Source organism: Elephas maximus, chromosome 7, assembly GCF_024166365.1.
Source record: "Elephas maximus indicus isolate mEleMax1 chromosome 7, mEleMax1 primary haplotype, whole genome shotgun sequence".
NCBI classification, from domain to species: Eukaryota; Metazoa; Chordata; class Mammalia; order Proboscidea; family Elephantidae; genus Elephas; species Elephas maximus.
In genome coordinates, this window is record NC_064825.1 from 101,129,440 (window position 1) to 101,151,641 (window position 22,202).

The 22,202-nt window shown below is 54.8% G+C and overlaps 1 protein-coding gene across 4 annotated transcripts; it reads right to left on the reverse strand.

The window, feature by feature from the left end:
- Positions 1-271: 271 nt before the first annotated feature.
- Positions 272-21,046, reverse strand: CHST1 (carbohydrate sulfotransferase 1). 4 transcript variants are annotated; one of them, XM_049890954.1, is made up of 6 exons: positions 20,960-21,038; positions 7,440-7,663; positions 4,942-5,010; positions 4,684-4,809; positions 3,862-3,959; positions 272-2,424 (listed from the first exon to the last, which is right to left on the reverse strand). In XM_049890954.1, exon 6 carries the CDS (start codon positions 2,380-2,382, stop codon positions 1,147-1,149), a length of 1,236 nt encoding a protein of 411 aa, XP_049746911.1. In that variant the 5' UTR covers positions 2,383-2,424; positions 3,862-3,959; positions 4,684-4,809; positions 4,942-5,010; positions 7,440-7,663; positions 20,960-21,038; the 3' UTR covers positions 272-1,146. The 4 variants fall into 4 exon arrangements, with proteins under 4 accessions (XP_049746911.1, XP_049746907.1, XP_049746910.1 ...); XM_049890950.1 differs by lacking the exon at positions 4,942-5,010; XM_049890953.1 differs by lacking the exons at positions 4,942-5,010; positions 20,960-21,038 and adding an exon at positions 8,119-9,437.
- Between the last annotated feature and the right edge of the window lie 1,156 nt (positions 21,047-22,202).

The following is a 22,202-nucleotide window of genomic DNA, read 5'->3' on the forward strand; positions in this document are numbered from 1 at the left end:
AGTAGGAAGGGGTCAACAAGACCCTCATCTTTAGCTCCAGCCATTCTGATCTGACAAGCCTTATCACTTATTGAACATCACCCCTGACCATAAGGTGCCTGGTCTCAACTGACTGAGGGGAAACAAAACCCTGAATTCAGACAGAGTCGAGGGTGACAAGAAGTCTGAAAGTCAGAGATTTAGAATTGAAATTCCACCTCCACCTGCTTCTCCTTCTCTTCCCCAAAGCCAGAAATATCCACTCATAAGTTCCACAATCACACCCAGATATTATTGCACTCTTTTATTTACAGAAAACACAGATAAAGCATTTCAATGCTCGTTTAGCAAACTGAACCACTCTTTTTTTTTTTTTTTTGGCACAAAGAAATATCACAGATGTACCCCAAGATCAATCAGAAACCCATAAGATTCATCAGCCATCACGGGTCCAGGGGCAGCCACAAGACTCAGACAGACAGACAGCATCGCCACAGACTGGAAAAAATAAACAAGGTCCACTTTCACCTCACAGTAAAAACCTGCTCACCGACAGGCAAGGGCGGGCAGGAGGGGGCAGTTTCTCTGCTCCAAGGGGGGGAGTGGGCACTGGGGGGAGGAAGCAGGGATGGGAAGGGGTGGACACTATTCATAAATTAGAGAGAGGTGGTCTTCTTGTTTTTAACCTCTTACCTTATAGAAGTAAGACTGAAAAACTACAATACCCTGACCACTCTTCCATTCAAAAAGTTTGAAAAGTTGTGTGGTATTGAGTGTCTCTCCCCTGTGCGTGGGTGCCTGTGTGTGTGCACTTATGTGTGCCTGTGCGCGTATGTGTGTGTGCACGCACATGTGTGTGTGAACGTGGTGCTTGTAAACATTGTCACCATCCATGTAGGGACCCAAAATCCGTGTGTCTGAATTGGGGTGGGGTGGGGGCCATACCCCACCTCACGCCCCCCTCTGCCCCAGTGATTCCCATCGGAGACATAGTGCAAATTTCAGAGACAAAAAGAGGCAGAAGGGAGTGGGGGGTGGGCAGGGGGCAGGAAGGACACAAAGACAGGGTGTGAGAGGGAGGGGGAAATAAGGCAACAGTTAAAAATGGTCCATTTTATCAAATCCAAGACACCAGGTGCCCCCACCCACGCACCCACGACACCCGCATCACGAGAAAGGGCGGAAGTCTCGCTCTTCCACCAGGCTAATGGCAGGGTTCTTCAGCTCCTCCTCTGAGGCGGCCATCTTATAGCCCAGCTGTGCCAACACCTGCTGGCAGGCGTTCTGGGCAAAGGCCACGATGTCGTAAGAGAGGCGGAAGCGCCACTTCTCCGCGGTGGCGGCAGAGTTGCGCACGGTGCCGTATTTGTGCTTGCCCAGGGCAGGGTCGCCCCGTGTGTTGTTCTGGATCCATCGTGCCACGTGGCTGTCCAAGGGGATGCCCAGGAACCCGTAGATCTCCTCGGTCTTCTTCATGGGGTTCCTGGCCAGGTCCTCATAGCGCACCAGCATGTACTTGCCCTTGAGCCACGGTGGCCGCATGAGGCCAGTGGACACGGAGTTGGAGAAGTCCTCGCACACCGTGGTCAGCTGTGTCACGTCCAGATTGTAGGGCTTCCTCCCCGTGCCATACCAGAGCCGCCAGAGCCGGTACGTGTCCCGGAAGGTTTCGCTCCGTGAGGCCAGAATGCCCCGCGGGTCTCGAACAAGCTGGATGACCTTCAGGTTTAAGCGGGGGTCTTCGACCAAAGCCCGCAAGTCATTGACCTCCGGGACCCGCACCGTCTTGATGGCCACGTGGCTACGCTCTCGACAGGCCTCGGCCGCCACCGTCAAGTTCAGCAGGCCGCACTTGCGCACACAGTCCCCCTCTTCCAGGACCAGGTCGGGGGAGCCTGGAGGGTCACACACGGGGCGGGAGCAGAGGACCCTGCTAGCCCCTCGGCGGAAGATCCTGTCGGTGGTGTGGTTGACAGGCGGCGGCTTAATGTAGTTCTCCAAGAAGTAGAGGTCACAGTCGTAGAGGCTCCGCAGGAGGTCGCGGCTGGCGCCCAGCATGACGCGCCGGTCGGCGGGGCTCTTGCCCTGGGTGAAGCGGGGTATGAGCGTGTTCTGCACGTGGTAGAGGGGCTCAAACAGATAGAAGACGTCCAGGTGCTGGTTGAAGAGCTGGCCCACGAAGGAGGAGCCGCTGCGTGTCGTAGCCAGGATGAGGATGTGGGTCTTGCGAGAGAGGTTATAGGCGAAGGTGGGGCCCTCCTCGCACAGCCGCTCAGCCAGCCCGGACTCCGCCAGCCCGGGGCAGGTGTGGAAGGACTTGGCGGTGAAGGTGCGGATGGCCGTGTACTGGATGGCGATGGAGGCCAGGGCAAGGAGGAGGACGGCCTTCCAGGAACATTGCATGGCTGGGCACCTTCATGGGGCTGCTTCTCCACCATGCGAGGTCTGCGGACAAAGGCAGGCAGCCGTCAGGGAACAGCCAGGTGTGGGTGGGGGTCTCCCGCAGCCAGGGGCCACTGCTAGCTCCCTTAGAAGAGCTGGTCTCCGGCGGTCCCAGGGAAACACCCCATCTCCCTGCCCAGTGCTCAGCCACACACACATTTCCCAAGGCCTAAGCGGCTTCTGGAATCCCTGGTTAGTGCACATGGTTAAGCCCTTGGCTGCTAACCAAAAAGGAGGAAGCTGGAGTCCACCCAGATGCACCTTGCAGAAAAGCCTGGTGGTCTACTTCCAAAAAATCAGCTATTGAAAACCCTGTGGAGCACAGGTCTACTCTGACACACACGGGACCCAAACTGACTTAAAGGCAACTGATGAGCAGCTTCTACACTCGACCTTACTCTCTGTGGAACTGCTTAGAATGTCTGGGAACTGGAACAACTGATGTCAAGGGCCCTGGGCCCCAAGGATTTACCCTCCAGAATGCTGCTCTGAGTTTCTTATTGTTCTCCACTGTGTAAGAACCTAACTCCCCAAGCCCCCAGTCTTAGCAATGATGAGGTCCTGCCTCAAGATATCCCCCTGCCACTGCCCACCACCCCTGCCAGCGCCCCCTGGGCCCACCAGCATCTTATTCCACGCCTAAGGAGCTGGCACCCATGTGGTTATCTTTCTTCTGCCCTCTGCCACCCCAGAAGGAAGAATAATCCATGTCAAATGCCTCCTGCCAGCCCCACCCCTGTGCAGAAAGGGCCCTGACATTGTGGGTCAGTGAGCTGCCAGCATCAGCTGGGCCAGGAAAGATGGACAACTGCATCAAGGCCCTCCCAGATGACCAGCTTCCTCCAGATGTGGACTGCTGGGGCTCCTCAAGTCCCTAAGAGTTAATTGTTACAAAGCAGAGAGTGGGTCCAGGGGCTGCCGAGAAGCATCCCACCCCCAAGACCCTTCGCCCTCCACGGTTTGCTCCTGGCCTCGGAGAGAGGGATCCAGGCCACAGGGCCAGAGAATTCCCACTGACATGCAAGGCAGACTGGCCTGCAAAGATCTTAGCCCAGGGGGATGGGGACCTCAATCCTCCAGGCACCCCAGCCAGCCAGCCCTTGAGGGCCTCCATCCTTAGCCTCTCAAACCCTTCTGTACATAGGTGATCTCAGGGCCCCACTGTGCCCCAGCAGAACCTGGGTAAGACAGAGGAGGAAGCAGCAGAACAGAAAGGGGCAGGAAGCTCCTCAAGGAACAGAGGCAGAGAAGGAGATGAGAGGGAGGGCCACAGGAAAGCAGGGGAAGCAAAGGGTGTGCCAGGAATCCAGGCAAGGAGCCAACCTGAGCGTCTTGAAGATGCCCCAAGGGAGTGTCCCAGGCCAGCTCAGTAACTGTTCCTGAGGGTGCCGGGGAGGGGGTTGCTCCAGAAGAGAAAGCAGCCAACACTCAGCCACTTACCAAAGAAGGGCTGCTCCAAGCTGGGGAGTCCGTAGCCGCCAGTGTCTCCTGGCCCAGTTGGCAGTCCCAGTCTGTGTGGCTGCCCTGTGGCCGGCAGACTGCAGGGGGACAGGGAGGGGAGGATTTCCAGGATGGGAGTAGGCTCCCAGCACCCCCTTCCCCACCCCTTCTCTCCTGTGTCCTGTGCCCCACAGACAGCCCCTGACCTTCCACTTCAGGCCAACTGGTCCCCAGTGTTTGCTCCCCTTCTATCCCAGGGCCAGGCTGGTGGGGAACCTGCCTGCCCTCTCAGATCTACTACTGACTCACGGCCCCAACCAACCCAGGGTCACCTCTGGTTCCCTGGGTCTGGCCCTCTGTCCAAGTCCGGGGCAGCATTCCATCCCCTTTACTCACTCCCTCACCTCCACCCTCCAAGCTGATCAAGGACCCTTTGCTCATACCAGGACCCAGTGCAGTGAGAGGCTGGCAAGCCTGCACACCCAGCAGACCAAGAGCTGGTGCCCAGGGAGGCAGCCTCCCCACACACCACCCAGGAAACCATGGAAGCTGCAGAACAACCTATGTGTGCAAACACCTCCAGGCCTGTCTAGCTCTGTTCCCAGCTTTGGGGGCCATACTGACCAGACCAGACCCAGCAGCCCAGCAGCCAGCGATGGAACTAACTGTTGGAGTTGAAGTTACCCCAGCAGACCTGGCCTGCAGCACAGCCCCAATTGGCTCTGCGTTTAAATAAAGCAGGTCTGATCCTCTAAAATTTGACTTGTCCAGTGATTCCCCAGGAAGGCGGTTAGCAGAACTCAGCAAGGGCCAGGGGCTCACCCCAAACCTCCAGCCTGAAACAGCAGCTCCGTCGAGACCAGCCCAGACGCTGAGGCCCGCTCCAAAGGGACAGCCAGGGAAGGGGTTCTTCTCCCAACCACTCCAGAAAAAGAGGGTAACGGCTACCTGAAATCCAAAGCAAAAGTTGACCAGGAAGCATTCCTGAGCTTGGTGCTCTTCGCAGATTCTAAGTTAAAACACCAAGATCATAGCATTACTGTGTTAACACTTACTGAGCATGTCCTAAGTACCCCTTACCTGCGTTCGCTCATTTATTCCTCAGCATACGTGGAAGCCAGTAGTCTCTCCATTTCACAGGTGAGAAAACTGAGGCACAGAGAGGGCATCACCTGCCTGAGCTACATACCTGCTTTAACCCTTGTCTGACAGCCTCCCCAGAGTCCACACTCTCTCCCTCTGTGGAGATTTCACTTTCAGGCCCTCAGGCTTGCATGCACTTGGCCTTTGAACATGTATTCGATTAATTTGTGAGTAGGTCAGAGAGGGACCGGGCATTAGAAGGGGAAGGCAGACGATTCCCAAGACTTAGATCTGTTCTTTCCCTTTGCCGTCTGGTCTTGTTGATCTGTTTGTTCACAGCTGATGGAGTGTGCTCGTGTGCTTTGTGAATATTCTTCTCACATCCAGCCTGACTCCTCTGGGGCGGGGGAGCCAGTGGGTCTCTATTTCCCAAGCCTGCTGTACTGCCTGGCTTGGCTCACATACAACTCCCTCTCTGTAAGTGTCCTCACCCTCATTGTTCTGAGAGTGAACTGGGGCGCAAGGACAAAGGAAATTTGTGTAAGCTGACAAGAAGTAATGAGCCCCAGTGGCACAGTGGTCAAGCACTCCGCCGCTAACTGAAAGGTCGGCAGTTTGAACCCACCAGCCACCCCACTGGAGAAAAATGTGGCAGTCTGCTTCTGTAAAGATTTAGTCTTGGAAACCCCGTGGGGCAGTTCTTCCCTGTCCCATAGGGTCACTAGGAGTCAGAATTGACTTAATGGCAACAGGTTTGGGTTTTTTGGTTTTAATAAGAAGTAGCAAATACACTAGTGTTCACTGCAGCTGTATTCACAATAGCCAAAAGGCGGAAACAACCTAAATGCCCAACAGCAGATGAATGGATAAACAAACTGTGGTACCTACATACAATGGAATATCACACAGTCATAAGAAGAAAAGAAGTCCTGATACATGCCACAACATGGATGGAGCTTGAAAACATGATGCTGATAGAAATAAGTCCGTCACAAAAGGACAAATACTGTATGATCCCACTTATAGGAAACAGTCAAATGTATAGAGACCAAAGCTTATCAGTAGTTGCAAGGCGTGGGAGGTTGCGGAAGGGGGACTCATTACTTAGGAGGCACTGAGTTTCTGTTAATGGTGGTGGAATCATTTGGAAAAGGAGAGTGATAATGGTTGCACGATATGATTTATGTAATCAATGTCACTGAATTACACATGTAAATATTGTTGAATTGGCAAATGTTTTGTTTTATATATTTTTATTACAATTAAAAAAAAAAAAGTAGCAGAGATTCAAACCCCTCTGGGTCAGACTCCCAGGCCAGGGCTCTGGCCCCTCCCCAACAGGCTAAGCCCAACCAAAACCAAACCCTTTGCCGTAGAGTTGATTCTGACTCATGGTGACTTGGGGGGCTTCAGAGTAGAACTGTGCTCCACAGGGTTTTCTTGGCTGTAATCTTATGGAAGCAGACTGCCAGGCCTTTCTTCCACAGCACTGCTGGATGGATTCAAACTGCCAACCTTTCTGTTAGGAGTCGAGAGCAAACTCTTTGCACCACTCAGGGACCCCAGGCTAGGGTGGAGGAAACAGAGTGCAAGCAGTCCACTTGCCTTGATGAAGGGCATGGAGGTTTGGCTGAGATGGCAACGAGCCACTGAGGCTTCGGGGCTGGGGTTCTAAGTATGAAACTCCACTTGTTACCTACAGGAAGCAGTGCTGGGTCACCAAGTAGCAGTAACTAGCCTAGAGTTTTGGGAACCTCTCAATGTGATCAGAGTAAAACCACAACCCCATGGCAGCAGGGAATGCTGTCTCCATCAGTTGGACTGGGTGAAACACCCAGAGAGAAAAGACCTCTCTACACTAAGACACTGGTGAGCACCCTTAAAGAAACAAATAGGTAGGGAAGGCCACCAATAATAGCCTCGGGTAAAATAGTTATCTCGGGATCCATCCTGTAGCTGCAATGTCATTTCATTTGGCTGTACTTCTTTTGTACTTATTCACAAACAATTATCAGGTATCCAGCATGTGCCAGGCACTGTTCTAGGCACTATGGGTGAACTAATACAAAGAAGGCGAGTGCTCCCTGGGCATTCATGATGTTTCTCCCTGGCATATGATCCCTGCACAGGCAGTAGGTCACCTCACCCTCACACCAACTGGTTGACACTGTCATATTCCCATTTTACAGATAAGGAAGCTAAGACTCTGCAAGCTCATACAACTATTAAGGGGCAGACCCAGGATTCCAGCCCAGGTAGAGTTCTCCAAATTGTCCTTCCTGGTCCACTTACTCCATTCGCATTCCACCCCTCTGGTCCCCACCAAGACGGGAAACAGAAGCCTTAGAGAGTCTTAACTCCAGGATTCTGGTTCTGAAAAGGGAACTCACCTGGGAGTTTTCCTTAGAGAAGAGCATTTTCTGAGGAGGGGGCCATTTAAATTACTTCTCCCCTCACCCCTGCCCACACCCACAGAAACTTAAGGCCAGGGTTACCTGCTGCCGTTTCTGTCAAGTTGATGCCAACTCATAGCGAACATACAGGACAGAGCAAAACTGCCTCATAGAGTTTCCAAGGCTCTACGGAATCTTTACAGAAGCAGACGGCCACATCTTTCTCCCAAGATGCTGCTGGTGGGTTCCAACTGCCAACCTTCTGGTTAGCAGCCAAGCGCGCTTAACCACTGTACTACCAAGGCTCCTTAGGCCAGGATTAGAAGCTGAAAAATCAGAAGTAACCAAAGCAGCCAGGTGTTATAATCCCTGAGAAAGTAGGATCCAGCTTCACAAGGTACAGCCTGGGCACCAAGGAGGTAAATGTGGTTGAAGGCCCAGTTACAGGCCCTGCCCCCCAAGAAGGGCAAAGCCAGGGCATGGGAACAGGAAACTGGGGGAAGTCAGGCCCTCCTGGAAATACCCTGCTCTCCTGCCAGCCTGGCAGAGCTGGGCCCAAGGCTGGCCAAGCGTCCTTGGTATGCTGTAGGCATCTGCCCTGGAAACCAGGGGCCCTGGGGCCAGGCTCCATTGTTCCTGAAGGATCCATGGCCACTGAAGGAGACTCCTCAATACCCTTGGCCCCCAAGCCAGACCATGAAGCCTGGGGCCCTCCCCTGGGCTCCTAGGAGCCTCTGGCATGACCTCCCTCCAGCTCTGGTTAGTCAAGATTCAGGCAAACCTTGGACACAAGAGCCTAGACTCCATCATTTCTGAGGAAGACAGGGGAGTTGGTGAACTCTCACACTCAGCAGAAAGCTATGAAGGCAAAGAAAATTAAGCAGGGGTCAGGTACCTTCAAACCAGGGTGCAGGGTCGGAGTGGAGAACAATTCTATGTCGAAGAACTATAATTCAGAGCTAAGAGCTCAGGCCACAGAACCATGCCCACCTGGATCCAGCTGTGTGGAGCTGGGTGGTACATTGGCTGTCTCTGAGCCTCAGCTCCCCACCAGAAAGTGAGTATAACCATAGCGGTAGTGGTAAGAACTGAACGACCTAGAACCTGGCATACAGACATGGCACAGCCCTGTGGCTGGGACATGGGCTTTGGCACCAGCCTGTCTGATCCCAACTCAACCTGGCTGTGAGACCTTGGCCAGATTGCATAATCGTAATGGGCCTCAGTTTTCTCACCTGCAAAATGGGGCTAATTATAACAAGCCTGTTGTGAGTACCAATTAGTTAATACAGCGCTTGGCACAGACTTAACACTCAATAAATGTCAGTTCATATCATTGTCAACAAATATCTGGTTTGCCTTTTGTCTGAGGGAAGTGCCTCAGAACAAATCCTGCAGCCCACAGGTCTGACTTTGGCAGTGAGGCAGATCCTCTGCCCTACTGCTGTGTCCAGACCTCCGTCGGGCCTCTGTCCATCACCCCTTCTTCCCTCTGCTCCTGTCCGTTCCAGGGGTGGGGAGCTTCCACCTGCTGAGCTACCGCAGTGGCTTTCCTGCCGCCCTCTAGTGGCCACATCCTCCAGTGCCTCCTCTTAGTCCTACGTCTCTGTGCTCAGAATTCCTGGCTGGTTGGCTGCAGCCTGAGCTGAGGATGGAGCCAGCGGGAGAGGATGTTGCAGGCTGCAGCGAGATGTGATGATGCCACGCCTACCATCTGCTCTGGGCCTGTGGTTTGCAGCCCCACTTCCACACCCGCACACCAAGAGACAAGCAGCAACAGGTGACCTCCCCTCCTTCCAAGGGCCTCTGCTGCTGGTCTCAATCCCCTCCAGCAGAAGGTACTGAACTGAATGACTGTCACGGGCAGGCGCAGCCCACAGGCTCTACCCTTCCCTGGTTATGTGACCTTGATCCATCCCCTGCCCACTCTAAGCCTCTGTTTTTCCGTAGATCCAGTGACCCCAAAGACCTTCCAGGTCTGACCCCCAAGGTCCTCTTATCTCAGGAAGGCCCCATATTCCAGTCTCAGGGTCAGGGCCATGCTCACTGCAGACAGGCGAACCCTCCTTTGGGTGTGGGAAAAACCCAGTCATCTCCCCAGGAAGGCATAAGGGCTGGGCAGCTCTGTCCCTCCCACCCTCCCCGCCAGCCTGATCCATGGCTGCTCCAGTGAGCCTCCCCACCCTGGCTCTATGGAAATCCCACATAACCCCCAGCTGTGGCTCTTTACCATCTCTGGGCCACAAGCATTCTCCCAGAAAAATGCATCCTGCCCATAATTTTATACACACAGTTTAGGAGGTCCTGGACCCCTGTGGGGCAGTTCTACTCTGTCCTGTAGGGTCTCTAAGAGTGGGAATCGACTTGGTGGCAACGGGTTTTGGGTTCTGGACCTCCTAAAGCCTACCCATGGGCACCACTTCCCTTCCCTAGCGATTTAACCCCTTCATTATTAGGATTTCTTCCCTCCCCTCTAATGGGACTTTCTTTTCAACGTGACTATGTCAGAGAAGGTTCTGCAAATCCATAGGTACTGACGTAGAACAACAACCAAAGATACATTAGGTTAAAAAAGCCAGGGCCAGAAAACAAGTGTGCAATAGCAGAGCACTGTTTATGATTTTTTAAAAAAATATATACATACATACATATACATATATATACATATACACACACACCTATCTATTTGTATACACAGGTAGTCCCCAACTTTACAATGTATACAAGTTAAGACAAACTGCACTTACGACCATCTGGGTTTTTTTTTTTTTTTGTCTTATCTTTTTTTTTTTTTAGTAATATGTACTAAACACAACATCAAAATGTATCTGTAAGTTTATATGTTTAACCCCCAAAGACAAAGATTGAATTTATAAAGATACTGTTAATAAAAGGCAGTAATAATGAAGACAAAACAAAAAAAAGAAAGAGGTATTTGACTTACGACAGAGTCATCAGAACAGAGCCCTGTCATTAAGTCAGGGATTACGTGTATGCGTGTAAACAACCACTGAAAAAATTTGCACTGAACTGGTAACTATAGATGCCCAGGAGTGAGGAGCTGGGAGGAAGGCACAATTTTCACTGAGCTTTTCCGTTTCCTTTGAGTTGCTTATGCTGTTGGGGACAGATGAAGCCCCCTGTGCGGGAACGAGGGATGACTGATGGGGTGGGACCCGGAGGATCAGGCCTGGAACCTCCCGTGTCTCCCAGGGCACTGCTAGCCAGCTCTCTTCTATCGCCCATTTTCAGAGAACCAGGGCTGAAGTCACTACCTCACCGCCAGAATCAGGTTCTCTGCCCAGGTGGACCGCGAAGGACAGTGAGCTGGGGGCTGCTGAGACAAGGCTGTCACTGTTGCTGTTGTGTACCACTGAGTCGATTCCGGCTCTTAGCAACCCTAATGGACAGAGCAGAACTGCCCTGTAGGATATCCAAGTTGTGATCTTTGCAGAAGCAGATAGCCAGGTCTTTTCTCCTGCTGAGTGGCTAGTGAGTTCAAACCCACTGACCTTTCTGTTAGCAGCTGAGCTCTTAACCACTGTGCCACAGGGCAGGAGCTGAAAAATAAAATGGCCTCAGAGGGGGCCTGTGGCTGTGGGGAGCAGCTAGGGCCCCCAGATGGGAAAACTCCCTCCCTGGGGGAGGGGGAGGGGAGCAGCAAACAAAGAACCTGAACATGTATTCCTGACCAGCCTCTGGAGTCAGGATAGACTGGATAGAGGGACCCAAGGCTCTGGGGTCCCAGAAACCAGAGCAAAGGACAGGGGGAACAGCACAGGGAGGGACGAGTTGGCCAACAGGCCTCTGGGATGGAAACTGCAGAGGGGACAGGCTGCAGTGGCCAAGGCTGAGCCACCGTGGATGTTTGTTTAGTTAAGGCTCTTTACGATGACACATAAAACAGCAAGGCTTTTTCCTCCTAGAGAAAATGAGGTGCTGAAAATGAGGCCAGGGGAAAACAAGGGTATGAAAAGTCTGATAGAAGCAGGAGCAAGGTCAGAACACAAGAGGCAAGTCACTTGGCTATAATATGGTCAGAGCTTCCTAGCAGCCAATGGAAAAAGGGAGCTATTTCATTTTCATGTGTCATAGGACCCATGAGATAATGATTTAAGTAGCGGCCCAAGAGATGCCCGCACAAGAGAATCCAGCACAAAATTTCTCCCAAGGGGCTTCCTAGAGAGCCCTGCGCACGTACCACTAGGAACCGCATCCTCAAGACCTTCTTACCTAATAAGCCCAAGGTCCAGTTTCCCAGAGCTGTCTCCTACAGGATCCTTCAACGTGGGTAGTATGCCAACTCTTAATTCAGCCAGTGCAACTGATCAAAGGCATTCTGATGGGGAGGCGATCTGATGGGGTCCAGACTCAGCCCTATTTAGTCTGGGTCAGCCAGGGGGAGACTAAGGCACCAATGCATCTCTTCAGGGTCCTGCTTACCTCAACATGAAATGCTGTGGGGTCTGTGGACCTTCTCCCCAAAATGTGCACTCACACAAATGTGGTGTTCGTGTATATTCTCAAGTCTCTGGACCCTGACAACCAATCCACAGACCCACAGACAGAATCCTGGGTCCGGTATGCTCTTTGGGCATCTCCAATCAAGGCAAGTTCTCACAGACATGCACCCAGGGTATGACCAGTCAGCTCTGGTGTCTCCAGTGTCCATACATGAGGACCCTGGGGACACCCATGAGCCAAGAGTCTCCTTGAGAAGTTACTTGCAGGCATACGATGAGGTGGTTAGGTGCCTGTTGTGGATTGAATTGTGTCCCTCAGAAAATATGTGTTGTAAACCCTAACCCCTATACCTGTGGAGGACCCCTGGTGGCACAGCGGTTAAGAGCTCGGCTGCTAACCAAAAACCAAAAGGTTGGCAGTTTGAATCCACCAGTTGCTCCTTGGAAACGCTATGGGGCAGTTCTGCTCTGTCCTATAGGGTGACTACGAGACTTGATGGCACAGGTTTGGTTTTTGGTACATAAAAAAAAAATTACTCGAGGATATTTTGCACTTGGGAATGGCTTTTTGTTATGTTAATGTGGCTGTATTCATGTAGGGTGTGTCTTAAATCAACCTCTTTTGAGATGTAAAAGAACAGATTAAGCAAGTAGCAGTTGGGGGAAGATAAATGCCATGCTACAAGTGATCGACAAGGAATAGAAGCTGAAAAGAGACAAGGACCTTCCCCCAGAGCCAACAGAGAGAAAGCCTTCCCCGTGAGCCAGCTCCCTGAATTTGTACTTCTAGCCTCCTAAACTGTAAGAAAATAAATTTGTTTGTTAAAGCCACCCGCTTGTGGTATTTCTGTTATAGCAGCACTAGACAACCAAGACAGATGGAGCCCTGATAGCTCAGTGGTTAAGAGCTCAGCTGCTAACCAAAAGGTCAGCAGTTCGAATCCACCAGCTGCTCCTTGGATATCCTATGAAGCAGTTCTACCCTGTCCTATGGTTAGCTACGAGTTCGAATTGACTCAATGGCAACGGGTTTTTGGTTTTGGTTTTTTTTTTTTAAGATAACTAAGACAGTGTCCTAGCTGTGGGGACAGACAGGCCTGGGTTTGAAGCCCACTGCTTTATAGCTACGAGACCTCCAGCAAGGTACTTAACCTCTAAAGGCCTCACTTGTCCTTACCTACGAAATGGGAAAAATGATCACAGAATCTTTCAAATATACGGGTTGTGAAACAGAAGGAGGATGAACGCCAACAGCTTAGCACAACGCAGGGCACAAAGCAAGTGCTCGTGAAGTGGGAAGTGTGAACGTTATTTTTAGGGGCTACTCTAACCCACAAACAGGCAGTGCTAGCCTGGGAATGTTTATCAAAGTTAAAACAGATGCTACAGCTCACCCCATTAAAGCAGCCTGTGTGGTTGGGGACCATTGCTGATTGGGATGCCAGGGGGAAGACGGGCACCTCACTGGCTGGCCATGGGCTCGCCGGCCAGCCTGGCCTGAGAGGAAAGTTTTCCCAGCGGTGGGGAGAGTAACTGGCCGCGTGGCCAGGGCACAAGGCCCAGTGTGGCCAGCTCCTCGAGGGGGAGGGATGAGTCAGAAGGGCCGGCTCCCTGTCTCAGCCTGGCCTGTGGTAGGCGGGACCCTTCTGCCCCGACATTGGGCGGGAAGGCCCCGGTTTCCGGCCCCCACCCCAGAAGCCACCACAGCCAGAGTCGGAATAGTACCGAGGCCCCACCCCCTGGATACCAGGTCTGGGCTCATCCTCCCAGCCTCAAGGATGAGAAAACATCAACAGGAGCTGGAGTGCAGGCAGCTGCTGCCCGCAGGGATTGGGGGGGAGGGTGTCTGTCCCTGCATCGCAGAGTCTTCAGTCTTGGGTCACCTGCACACGGGCATAGCTGGCCAGTGAGGACCAGGGGTGAGGCTGGGGAGATGGATGGGACACAGACTCACCTGAGTCTTTGGGCTATAACACTGGGGGTGGGTTGCAGGAGATTATCCAGAGACAGGTCACAGTCATGGCTCCCATCAAGGGGATGCTTTCCTTGCACCAGGTGCTATTCCCACCTTTCCCAGGTGAGAAGCAGCGAGGCTCAGCAGGTGAGGTGGTTACCTCAACTGTACACAGCTAGTCCATGGTGGAGCCAGGATTCAAACTCGGCTCCAACGACCCCCAAACCCTGGCCCTTAACCCCAGAGCTTAAGCCCCCTGGTGGCACCTAAGAGCAAGGGCATCACCCAGCACCAGGAGACAAGAGGGGTGTAGCTGGAGAAGAAATGGGAGGCCTCAAAGGGTGTCCACACTGGGAATGAGCCTGAGGGGAGCCCTGAAGGCCACCTCTAGGGCTTGGGCCAGGGAGCAAGGGCAGCTGTGAGGTCAGGACAGGATTAGGGGGATGGGTGAGGCAGGGAAAAAGACCACTGCTGAGGATGTAAGGGGCTGGGCCACAGGGTGGGGAACTCAGCCACCCTGGGAAAAGGAAGTCTAAGAGCTAGCCCTGGAGGGGTGGGAATAAACTGAGGCTCTAAGCAGTTTGCCTGGGTGCCCAGACCACGTGTCCTACCACACCAGTCCCCTCACCAGGCTTTCCGCCTCCAAAATGTGTATTAAACATTCCCTGGGTCTGATGGATCCTCTTCTCTCTGCAGAGCCAAACCCTCCCTCTTCTTTGCCCAGCCCAAAAGGCACACCTCCTCCAGGCAGCCCACCCTGACCCCTCTCTCCACCTTTACCAGGCTGCCTGCAGCCTTCCTGGTTGCTCTACCTGGCATTCCAAAAGGGTCTGTGCCACTTCACTACTACCCAAGGGGTTTTCTCTCCCCAGCTGGACAACAACGATTATTACAAGGATTAGAAGAGGCCATGGGTGTGGACAGGAGTGGTGTCACACCTGATAGGTCACAGCCAACATACACCCTGCTTTCCACTCAGGGCCCCAGACCCAGGCTAGAGAAGTAAAGGGAGGTTTGGGACCCAGGAACACCCAAATCCTATGCAGCCAAGAGAACGCCAAAGAATGTCTTCATACCACCTGGCCTGAAACAGTCCAGAATGGCGCACAGGCTTTGGGCTCCAGGTCAACTAAGCCCAGAGTTTATCACAAGCCCACAGCTGGTTGCAGCACAGCTCAACCTGTTACGCCGTCTTCTAGGTGAAAAGTCTTAGGGAACGCCACAGTCCCTTCCACTAGTAAACATGGCCTACCAGTGAATGTCTCTGCCCCTGCCCCTACATCCACAGGGACCTCCGTCATCAGCTGGATAATGGCAGCTGCCCCCGAGTGCCCAGCACCCTGTCACGAACCTTTCATGCATGTCATTGGAACCTCTCCACAAACCTAGGAGGTAAGGGCTACGACTGTGCCCATTTTGCAGGTGAGGGACCAAGGCCCAGACAGGTGAAGTGACTTGCTCACACGGCTCATCTGGGGCACAGTAGAAGAATGAATTTTGGCTATGGGGCATTGTGGGTACGATATACATATATATGCAGTTAGGCTTCCTTTCCCTCCCCACTCTGACCTCCTAAAACCCTTAGTGTGAACCACCCCATTTAGCTCTCCTGACCCTGGAAACCCTGGTGGCGTAGTGGTTAAGTGCTGCGGCTGCTAACCAAAAGGTCAGCAGTTCGAATCTACCAGGCACTCCTTGGAAACTCTATGGGGGCAGTTCTACTCTGTCCTACAGGGTCATTATGAGTCGGAATTGACTCGAAGAACCCCCTGGAAATACTTAGAGGGCCCTTTAAGCAGCATTGTTGTTGTTAGCTGCCTTTGAATGGACCCCGACTCATGGCCAGCCCATACACAATGGAACTAAACACTGGCTGGCCCTATGCCATCCCTGTGATCAGGTGCAGATCAGCCCACTGTGAGCCGTGGGGTTTTTGCTGGCTGATTTTCAGAAGTAGATTACCAGGCCTTTCTTCCTAGTCTATCTTATTCTGGAAGCTCTGTTGAAACCTGTTCAGCATCAGAGCAACAAGTGAGACTCCACTGATGGAGGGGTGGCTGTGTCTGAGCTGCAATGGCAGGGAGTCAAATCCAGTCTCCCGCATGGATGTCAGAAATTCTACCACTGAACCGTCACCGCCCTCCCCCCACCAAGCAACATCAAACAAAACTCACTGCCATAGAGATGATTCCAACCTATAGCAACCCTAGAGGACAGAGCAAAACTGCCCCATAGTGTTTCCAAGGCTGTAATCTTTACAGAAGCAGACTGCCACATCTTTCTCTCGAAGAGCTGCTGGTGGGTTTGAACTCCTGATCTTCCGGTTAGCACCCAAGTGCTCAGCGACTGTGCCACCAGGGCTCCTCTGAGAGCAACAAGGCAGAGGATAAAATCCAGACCTTGGGTCCTGGCTCCACTACTTATTGGCTGGGGCCCCGGCAACCCAGGTGAGGGAGGTCACACCCACCTCCAGGACAGGTGAGGGGCTTAAATAAGATCTGGAACCTAAAGCTCTTAGCACAGTACCTGGTACATAGTAATCACTCAATAAGTAGTATCTGGGGTCACCTTCAGAATGTTGGCATCAGGCTTGTCTGTCTGTCTGGCACCCTCACCTGCCCTGCAGAATCCAGGAAGGAGAGCACCAGGCCCGCTCTCCATCCCCCCTCTCTACCCAGCCCCCCTCTGGCTGCCCAGCTGGGGCCCCTAGCACACCACAGGGACTCAGTGGGCCCTAGACAACTTGTCTGGCACCAGCAGAGACTCTGAAGAAAAGAAGCGCTGTGCCCTCTAGCCCATCCCAGAGAAGGAGGAGCCCAGTGCTCTGACAATTCCCGGCCCACAGCCTTCCAGTTCTAATCAAGGAGCAAACACAAAGATGGAATCTCTAAACATTTAGAAAACGCGGGAACCCTGTGCCCTCACGCGGCACTGTGGGGATTTATAAAGAACAAATCACGCCTGACAAACTTGATAGCTTTCTTGATAGAATTACAAGACTGGTAGATGAAGGAAATGCAGGCAGGGTAATATATCTTGATTTTTAGCAAAGCATTTGATACAGCACCTCAAGTAATCTTACAAAATTAATTCACACAGAGTTGGCCCTAAGCACTTGTCACCAGGCCTAAAAGCAGAAGGGGGCAGGTCCTAGGGTCCCCCACCCTGGGTGGAGCAGGCAAGCCTGGGGGGAAAGGGCTGGAGGTGGAAAGGGTCTGGGAGTGGGGGCAGGGTTGCGAAGACCCAGAGTTGGGTCAGATCGTATCTAACATGTTCATTAATGATCCTGAGAGAGGGAGTAAACAGTCCGTTAATGAAATTTGCAGAGGATATTAAATTGGAAGGTGTTGTGAACGCCAATGAGGACAGCAAAGCGGTCCAGAGAGACCAGGGAGGCGGGGGGGAGAAGATTGGCAGGAAACTGAGAGCAGGGAGTGGGATGTGCGGAGAGGGGGATGCTGGGGTGAGGTGGAGAGCCAGGGAGGAGGAAAGGGCATGCCCAGGGTTGGGGTGAGCTGGGAAAGGCCGCAGTGAGCTTTGGTTCTGGTCAAACAGGCAAATCTCGGTTTTTCCATCTGTAAAATAGAAGGAAGGGCCAGCTCACAGCTCTGACAGTTGGCAGTGACAGGGAGGCGTGCCTTTAGGGAGCTTGGAGCTGGAGTCCACCTTACAGAAGAGGAGAGGGAAACATGAGGCGGTACTGCTGGGGTAAGCCAACAGATCAGCTGGTGGCTCAGGCTAGGACCCCAAGCCTGTCCAGACTCGCAGGGTGTGTTGGGAACACTTCATCCATAGAGGTTATATCCTGATTTGGGGCGGAGGGAGGGGGGCCTGTTACCTGTCTAGAATTCCTGGTCATCACAAAGGTGTTGCTCTTCCATGCAGATAAGCCAGCCTCTCTAGCATCAGGGAAGGTGACCTGTCCTGTTTCTCCCACGGGCCTTCTGCCTAGGTGCCCAGGTTTGTAGCTACCTCCCTATGCCTCAATTTCCTCCTCTCCAAAATGGGGAAGGTTAACAGCGCCTAACTCATAGGGTTGTTGTGGAGGTCAAATGCATTAATATATGATCCAGGCATAGAACCCTGCTATGGTCAGTGTTGAGCAAGTATAATTATTAATTAACCAAAAGGCTGGGAAGGAACTCCCCTCCCCAAGTCCACCTGGTTCCTTCCTGTGTCCCGGCAGGTGGTCCTGGCATCTGGCAGGACTGGCCTGTTACCTTTCTAGAGAGGTGCTGATCACTCCTTGGCTTATCATCAGAAAGGAGTTCTTTTCCAGCCAGATGAACCAGCCTCTCAGGGAAAGTGGTCTAACCCACAACCCCTTCTCTCTGTCCTCAGGGCCAACATCTCTGCCGAGACCTTTCCTGACCCTCCCCTTTGCTCCACTCCCAGGGAGCTGCCATCCTCCAGGACCAACCCCTTCCCAGGAGACAGGCAGGACGCTGTGTGTCCTTCTCAGGAAAGCCCTTGACTTGGAGCATTTGTTCCCGTAAGTCTCCAAGACAGGTGGGGTCTGAACCAGAGCCAGGTTGCCTCACACAGTGCCCAGCCCTCAGCCACCCTAAATACAAACGCTGTGGAAGGAAGAAATGGATGGCTAGTTCCCAGCTGGGAGTGTGCTGGAGCTGCTGGGGGAGGCCCCTGGGAAGCAGGAGGCCAGTTCAGCCAGATGCAAGGACCACCTGCTGAGACACAGAGGAAGGAACCAGGTGAACAGCTCGGGGAGTTCTTTCCCAGCCCTTGAATTAATAATAATTACAATTGCTGAACACTTACCATGGCAATGTTCTAAGCGCAGTCCGTATATTAAAGCATTTGACCTTCACAACAACTCTATGTGGTAGGTGCTGCTACTTTCTCCATTTTGCAGAAGAGGAAACTGAGGCAGAGAGAGGTGGCCACAAGCCCTGGCACCTAGCCAGAAGGCCCATGGAAGAAGCAGCTGCCACGGTGGGTAGTGAAGAGGTTTCCAATGAGGGGACCCCAGCCTTGCCCACTCCCCACTAAAGGGGTTGGTCCAACTTCCGCCACACTTGTGGAGCCTGATTTTACTATATGTTTCCCTTCTCCCCTACCATCGCCTGCTACACCAAGTCCACCGAACAAGTCTGTTTCCATGGAAACCATACAGTGACTCAGGGCTTCGGGACCTTCTCTGAACCAGATTATGAATATCAAATGCTCCTTCCCCGCACCAATGCAGAGTGGAGCTGGGAAAGTAAAGCAAGACTCACAGTGGGAAAAGGAGGGAGACAGGAGGGTGGGCAAGGGGAAGCCAGGAGGGAACCAACCTGCCACCCCCCATCCCGAGGGCCTGGCACCTGGACCCGCTGCAGACTCCGTACAGCACAGATGTATGCCTCTTTGCATGCAGCCGGCACACCCACACCCCTGCATCAGCACCCTCAGCACCTCCCTTCCTTCGGAGCTAGGGCCTTGTGGCAGGGCGGGGGAGTGGGACTCTGCACCCATTTTGCTATAAAGGGTCCTGCACACAGCAGAGGTGGAGAGGGGCCAGGGCAGGGGGAAGCTGTCTGCGGGGGACACTTGTCTTCAGATGCCCAGGAAGAAACCACTGGCCAAAAGCATCACAACTACTCAGCAAAGAGGGAAATTTGCATTTTAGGTGAGAAGTGCGTTTCTGCTTTGAGAGGAGGAGGCCAGGTGTTCTGTGCGGGGGGCGGGTGGTCACGAGTGCAAAGCCCCAACAGGTTTGGGAGGATGACCAAATGAAGTTGCCTCTCCTCCCAGGCCCACCTGGCCTAGGGCTGCTCCCCTACTGGATTAGGGACAGCAGCAGGGACAGGAAAGTTTGCAGTGCCAGCCTCCTGGCCTCCCAGAGAGATCTGAGGCCCAAGGGCAAACCCACCCCCTCCTTTCCCCAGCTGCTGCCTGAAGGCCCAGGAGGGAAGCTTGATACCTCCCTGGTGAATCCACTGTGTGAGTCATGCCGGTGAAAGCACTTTGAAAAGGGAACAGGGTCACTATGATGCCTGCGAGCGTCCCTGGCTGCTGGGGACCAGAACCTGGAAACTGCATGCCTAGGTAAGGTCTCTGCCTGAGGCGGCCCACCCACCTCATGGGGTTGAGGAGCCCTGAAGATGCGTATCTGGTGCCTCAGCCTCCACCTGCTTGCCTCTGACAGCGACTGGTCCCTTTGGCTTGCCAAAGCAACTAGCCTCCCAACCACGGTGCCACCTCCTGCCCCCAATCCTAGGGCCTCTCTGCCCCCTGCTCCTACCAGCCCTCCAGAAGATTCTGGGCTGAATTTCTGTCCTGGCTGGACACCCACCTCCCCTTCCCCTGCCTCCACCTCTGGGTCAATGGTCTGTCTCAGCCTGCCCTCTGGAACTGGCCCACAGTGACCCTTCCTAGGAAGCTCCGATTTGGGAACACCAGAGATGAGGCACCCGATCCTGGGGAATGGAGGCCGGAGGTGGGCTGGAGAGACACTGTGGCATCGGAAATTAGAGTGATGTACCACCCACCCTAGTGCGACCCTCCGGTCTTACCTCCAGGTAACTTGGCCTTTTAACCCCTAGCAGCCCGGCTAGAGCTACTACAGGCCGTTACTGTGAAAGCAAGTATTGGGTCGTCACAGCGTGCGGAGGGCTGCTCCCCGAGTCCTCCTCTGAGAAGGGAGGGAGGGTCGTCCTAGCTTCCTGAAGGGGTCTCGGGCTTCCCGTGGGGGCCTCTGCGTCATCCGGCTGCCCCGGCCCCACGGGGGCCCAGTTCAGCGCAGCGTGATCGGTGCGGGGCCGGGCTGGGGAGCCGGAAGCCGAGGGGCAGACAGTTCGCTGCCTCCGGGCGCAGCCCAGACTAGGAAAGTTGGTGCAGGCGCGGGGACCTCGGGGTCTCCGGGCGCCTCAGCAGCCCCATACCTGGTGGGGCGCGGGACGGTGAGCCTCGGGCAGCCCCCGAGAGCGCTCCGCAGCGGAAGGGAGCGGGGGCGCCTCGGGGGCCGCGCGCGGCTCAAGTTTGCCGCCCTCCCCAAATGGGGGCGGGGAGAGCTGCGGGATCGCGGCGCTCACAGCCCCGGGTCCAGGTCGCCCCTTCCTCCGTCCTGCACGCGCCCCCTCCGCACCACAGGCAGCGGCTGTACCCCTGCGGAGGGGCGTCTCCCACCGCGCCCGCGCCCCTCCTGGTGCTGCGGCGGAGTGCCTGCTCCCGCCCGCCTCGGGGCCCCCCGGGCCGGCCAGTACCTGGTCGGGGACGCGCCGGGAGCCGCTGCAGCGCTCAGCGCCGGCTCCATCCTCGGGTCTGGAGTCAGGCTCGCCAGGGGCCCGCAAGTGGGGGCGGCGGCGGCGGCGGCGGCATCCTCTGCCTCCCGCGCTCTCCTTCTCGGCCTCCCGCTCCCTCCTCTCCTCCGCCTCCGCGCGCCCCTCACTGGCCCCTCTTCATGGCCCGGGGCCGAGCCCCGGGCGACTGGACAAGCTGAGTGCGCTTTCTGGGCAGGGCGCGGGACCGAGGGGCGCAGGGCCGGGACCCCTTGCGCCGCAGCCCTAGGAGCGGGAGAGCAGCCGCCGCAGGCGCGGGAGCCGCACGGAGCGCCTGCCGGCTCGCCTGGCGTGCCTAAACCGAGAGCAGCGGCGGCGGCAGCGGCGGCTTCAGCGCCGTGCGAGCGGCGGGTGCTACGGTCCCGGCTCCACCCCCCCAAAGCCTCCCGCCCCTCGGCGGCCGCCCGCCCCCTTCCCTTCCCCACCCCTTCAGTGCGCGCCCTCCCGCCCCCCGCACCGCCCCACTGGCTCCCGTACCCTGCACTGGCCCAACTATTCGCCCGCCGGACACCGCCCCCCCAGACCAGTCCCTGTGTCAACCCCCACCCACGGAAGCCACACCTACCCCCGGGCTCTAGGCGGGCAAGGGTGCAGGCTGCCCACTGGCACTTCTTCCCTTTACACGCCCACACCCCACCCCCGCCCCAAGGCGCCGCTCCCGGTGCCTTAGAGCCTTCCGGCTGAGCGCGCCCCCCCTGGAAATCGCCTGGAGCCCCAGCCTGGCCCCAGGCCCAGCTTTCCTTTACCCTCTTCCCAGCCAGCGCAACGGAGGGACTCCCACAACCCAGAAGGCGAGCCAACCACCTTTCGGTACCAACTGCCCACCGCTCACCGCCAGCCTAGCCTCTTTCTCTCGCCCCCGCTTTACTTCTCAAGTGTAGAAATCAATCACCTGACCCTGCTCCAGTTGTCCCTCTTGGGGTAGGGTCAAGGGGTGGCTTAGGAGGGCATTGGATAGGATTTGCTGGCAGCCTGACGTCTAGGCCAGTCCTCCACCCCGTCCACCCCCTTTCTACCAGACTGCCGCTGGCGCTCCGGGTGAAACTCTGGAGACGCTGCTGCCCTTAGGGGATGGGAAGGGGGCCGAGCGGGCAGGCTGAGCACCTTGGTCCTTCATTCTCTGCACAAATATTGACTGAGCATCTCCCGCAGGCCAGGCCCTCGTGGG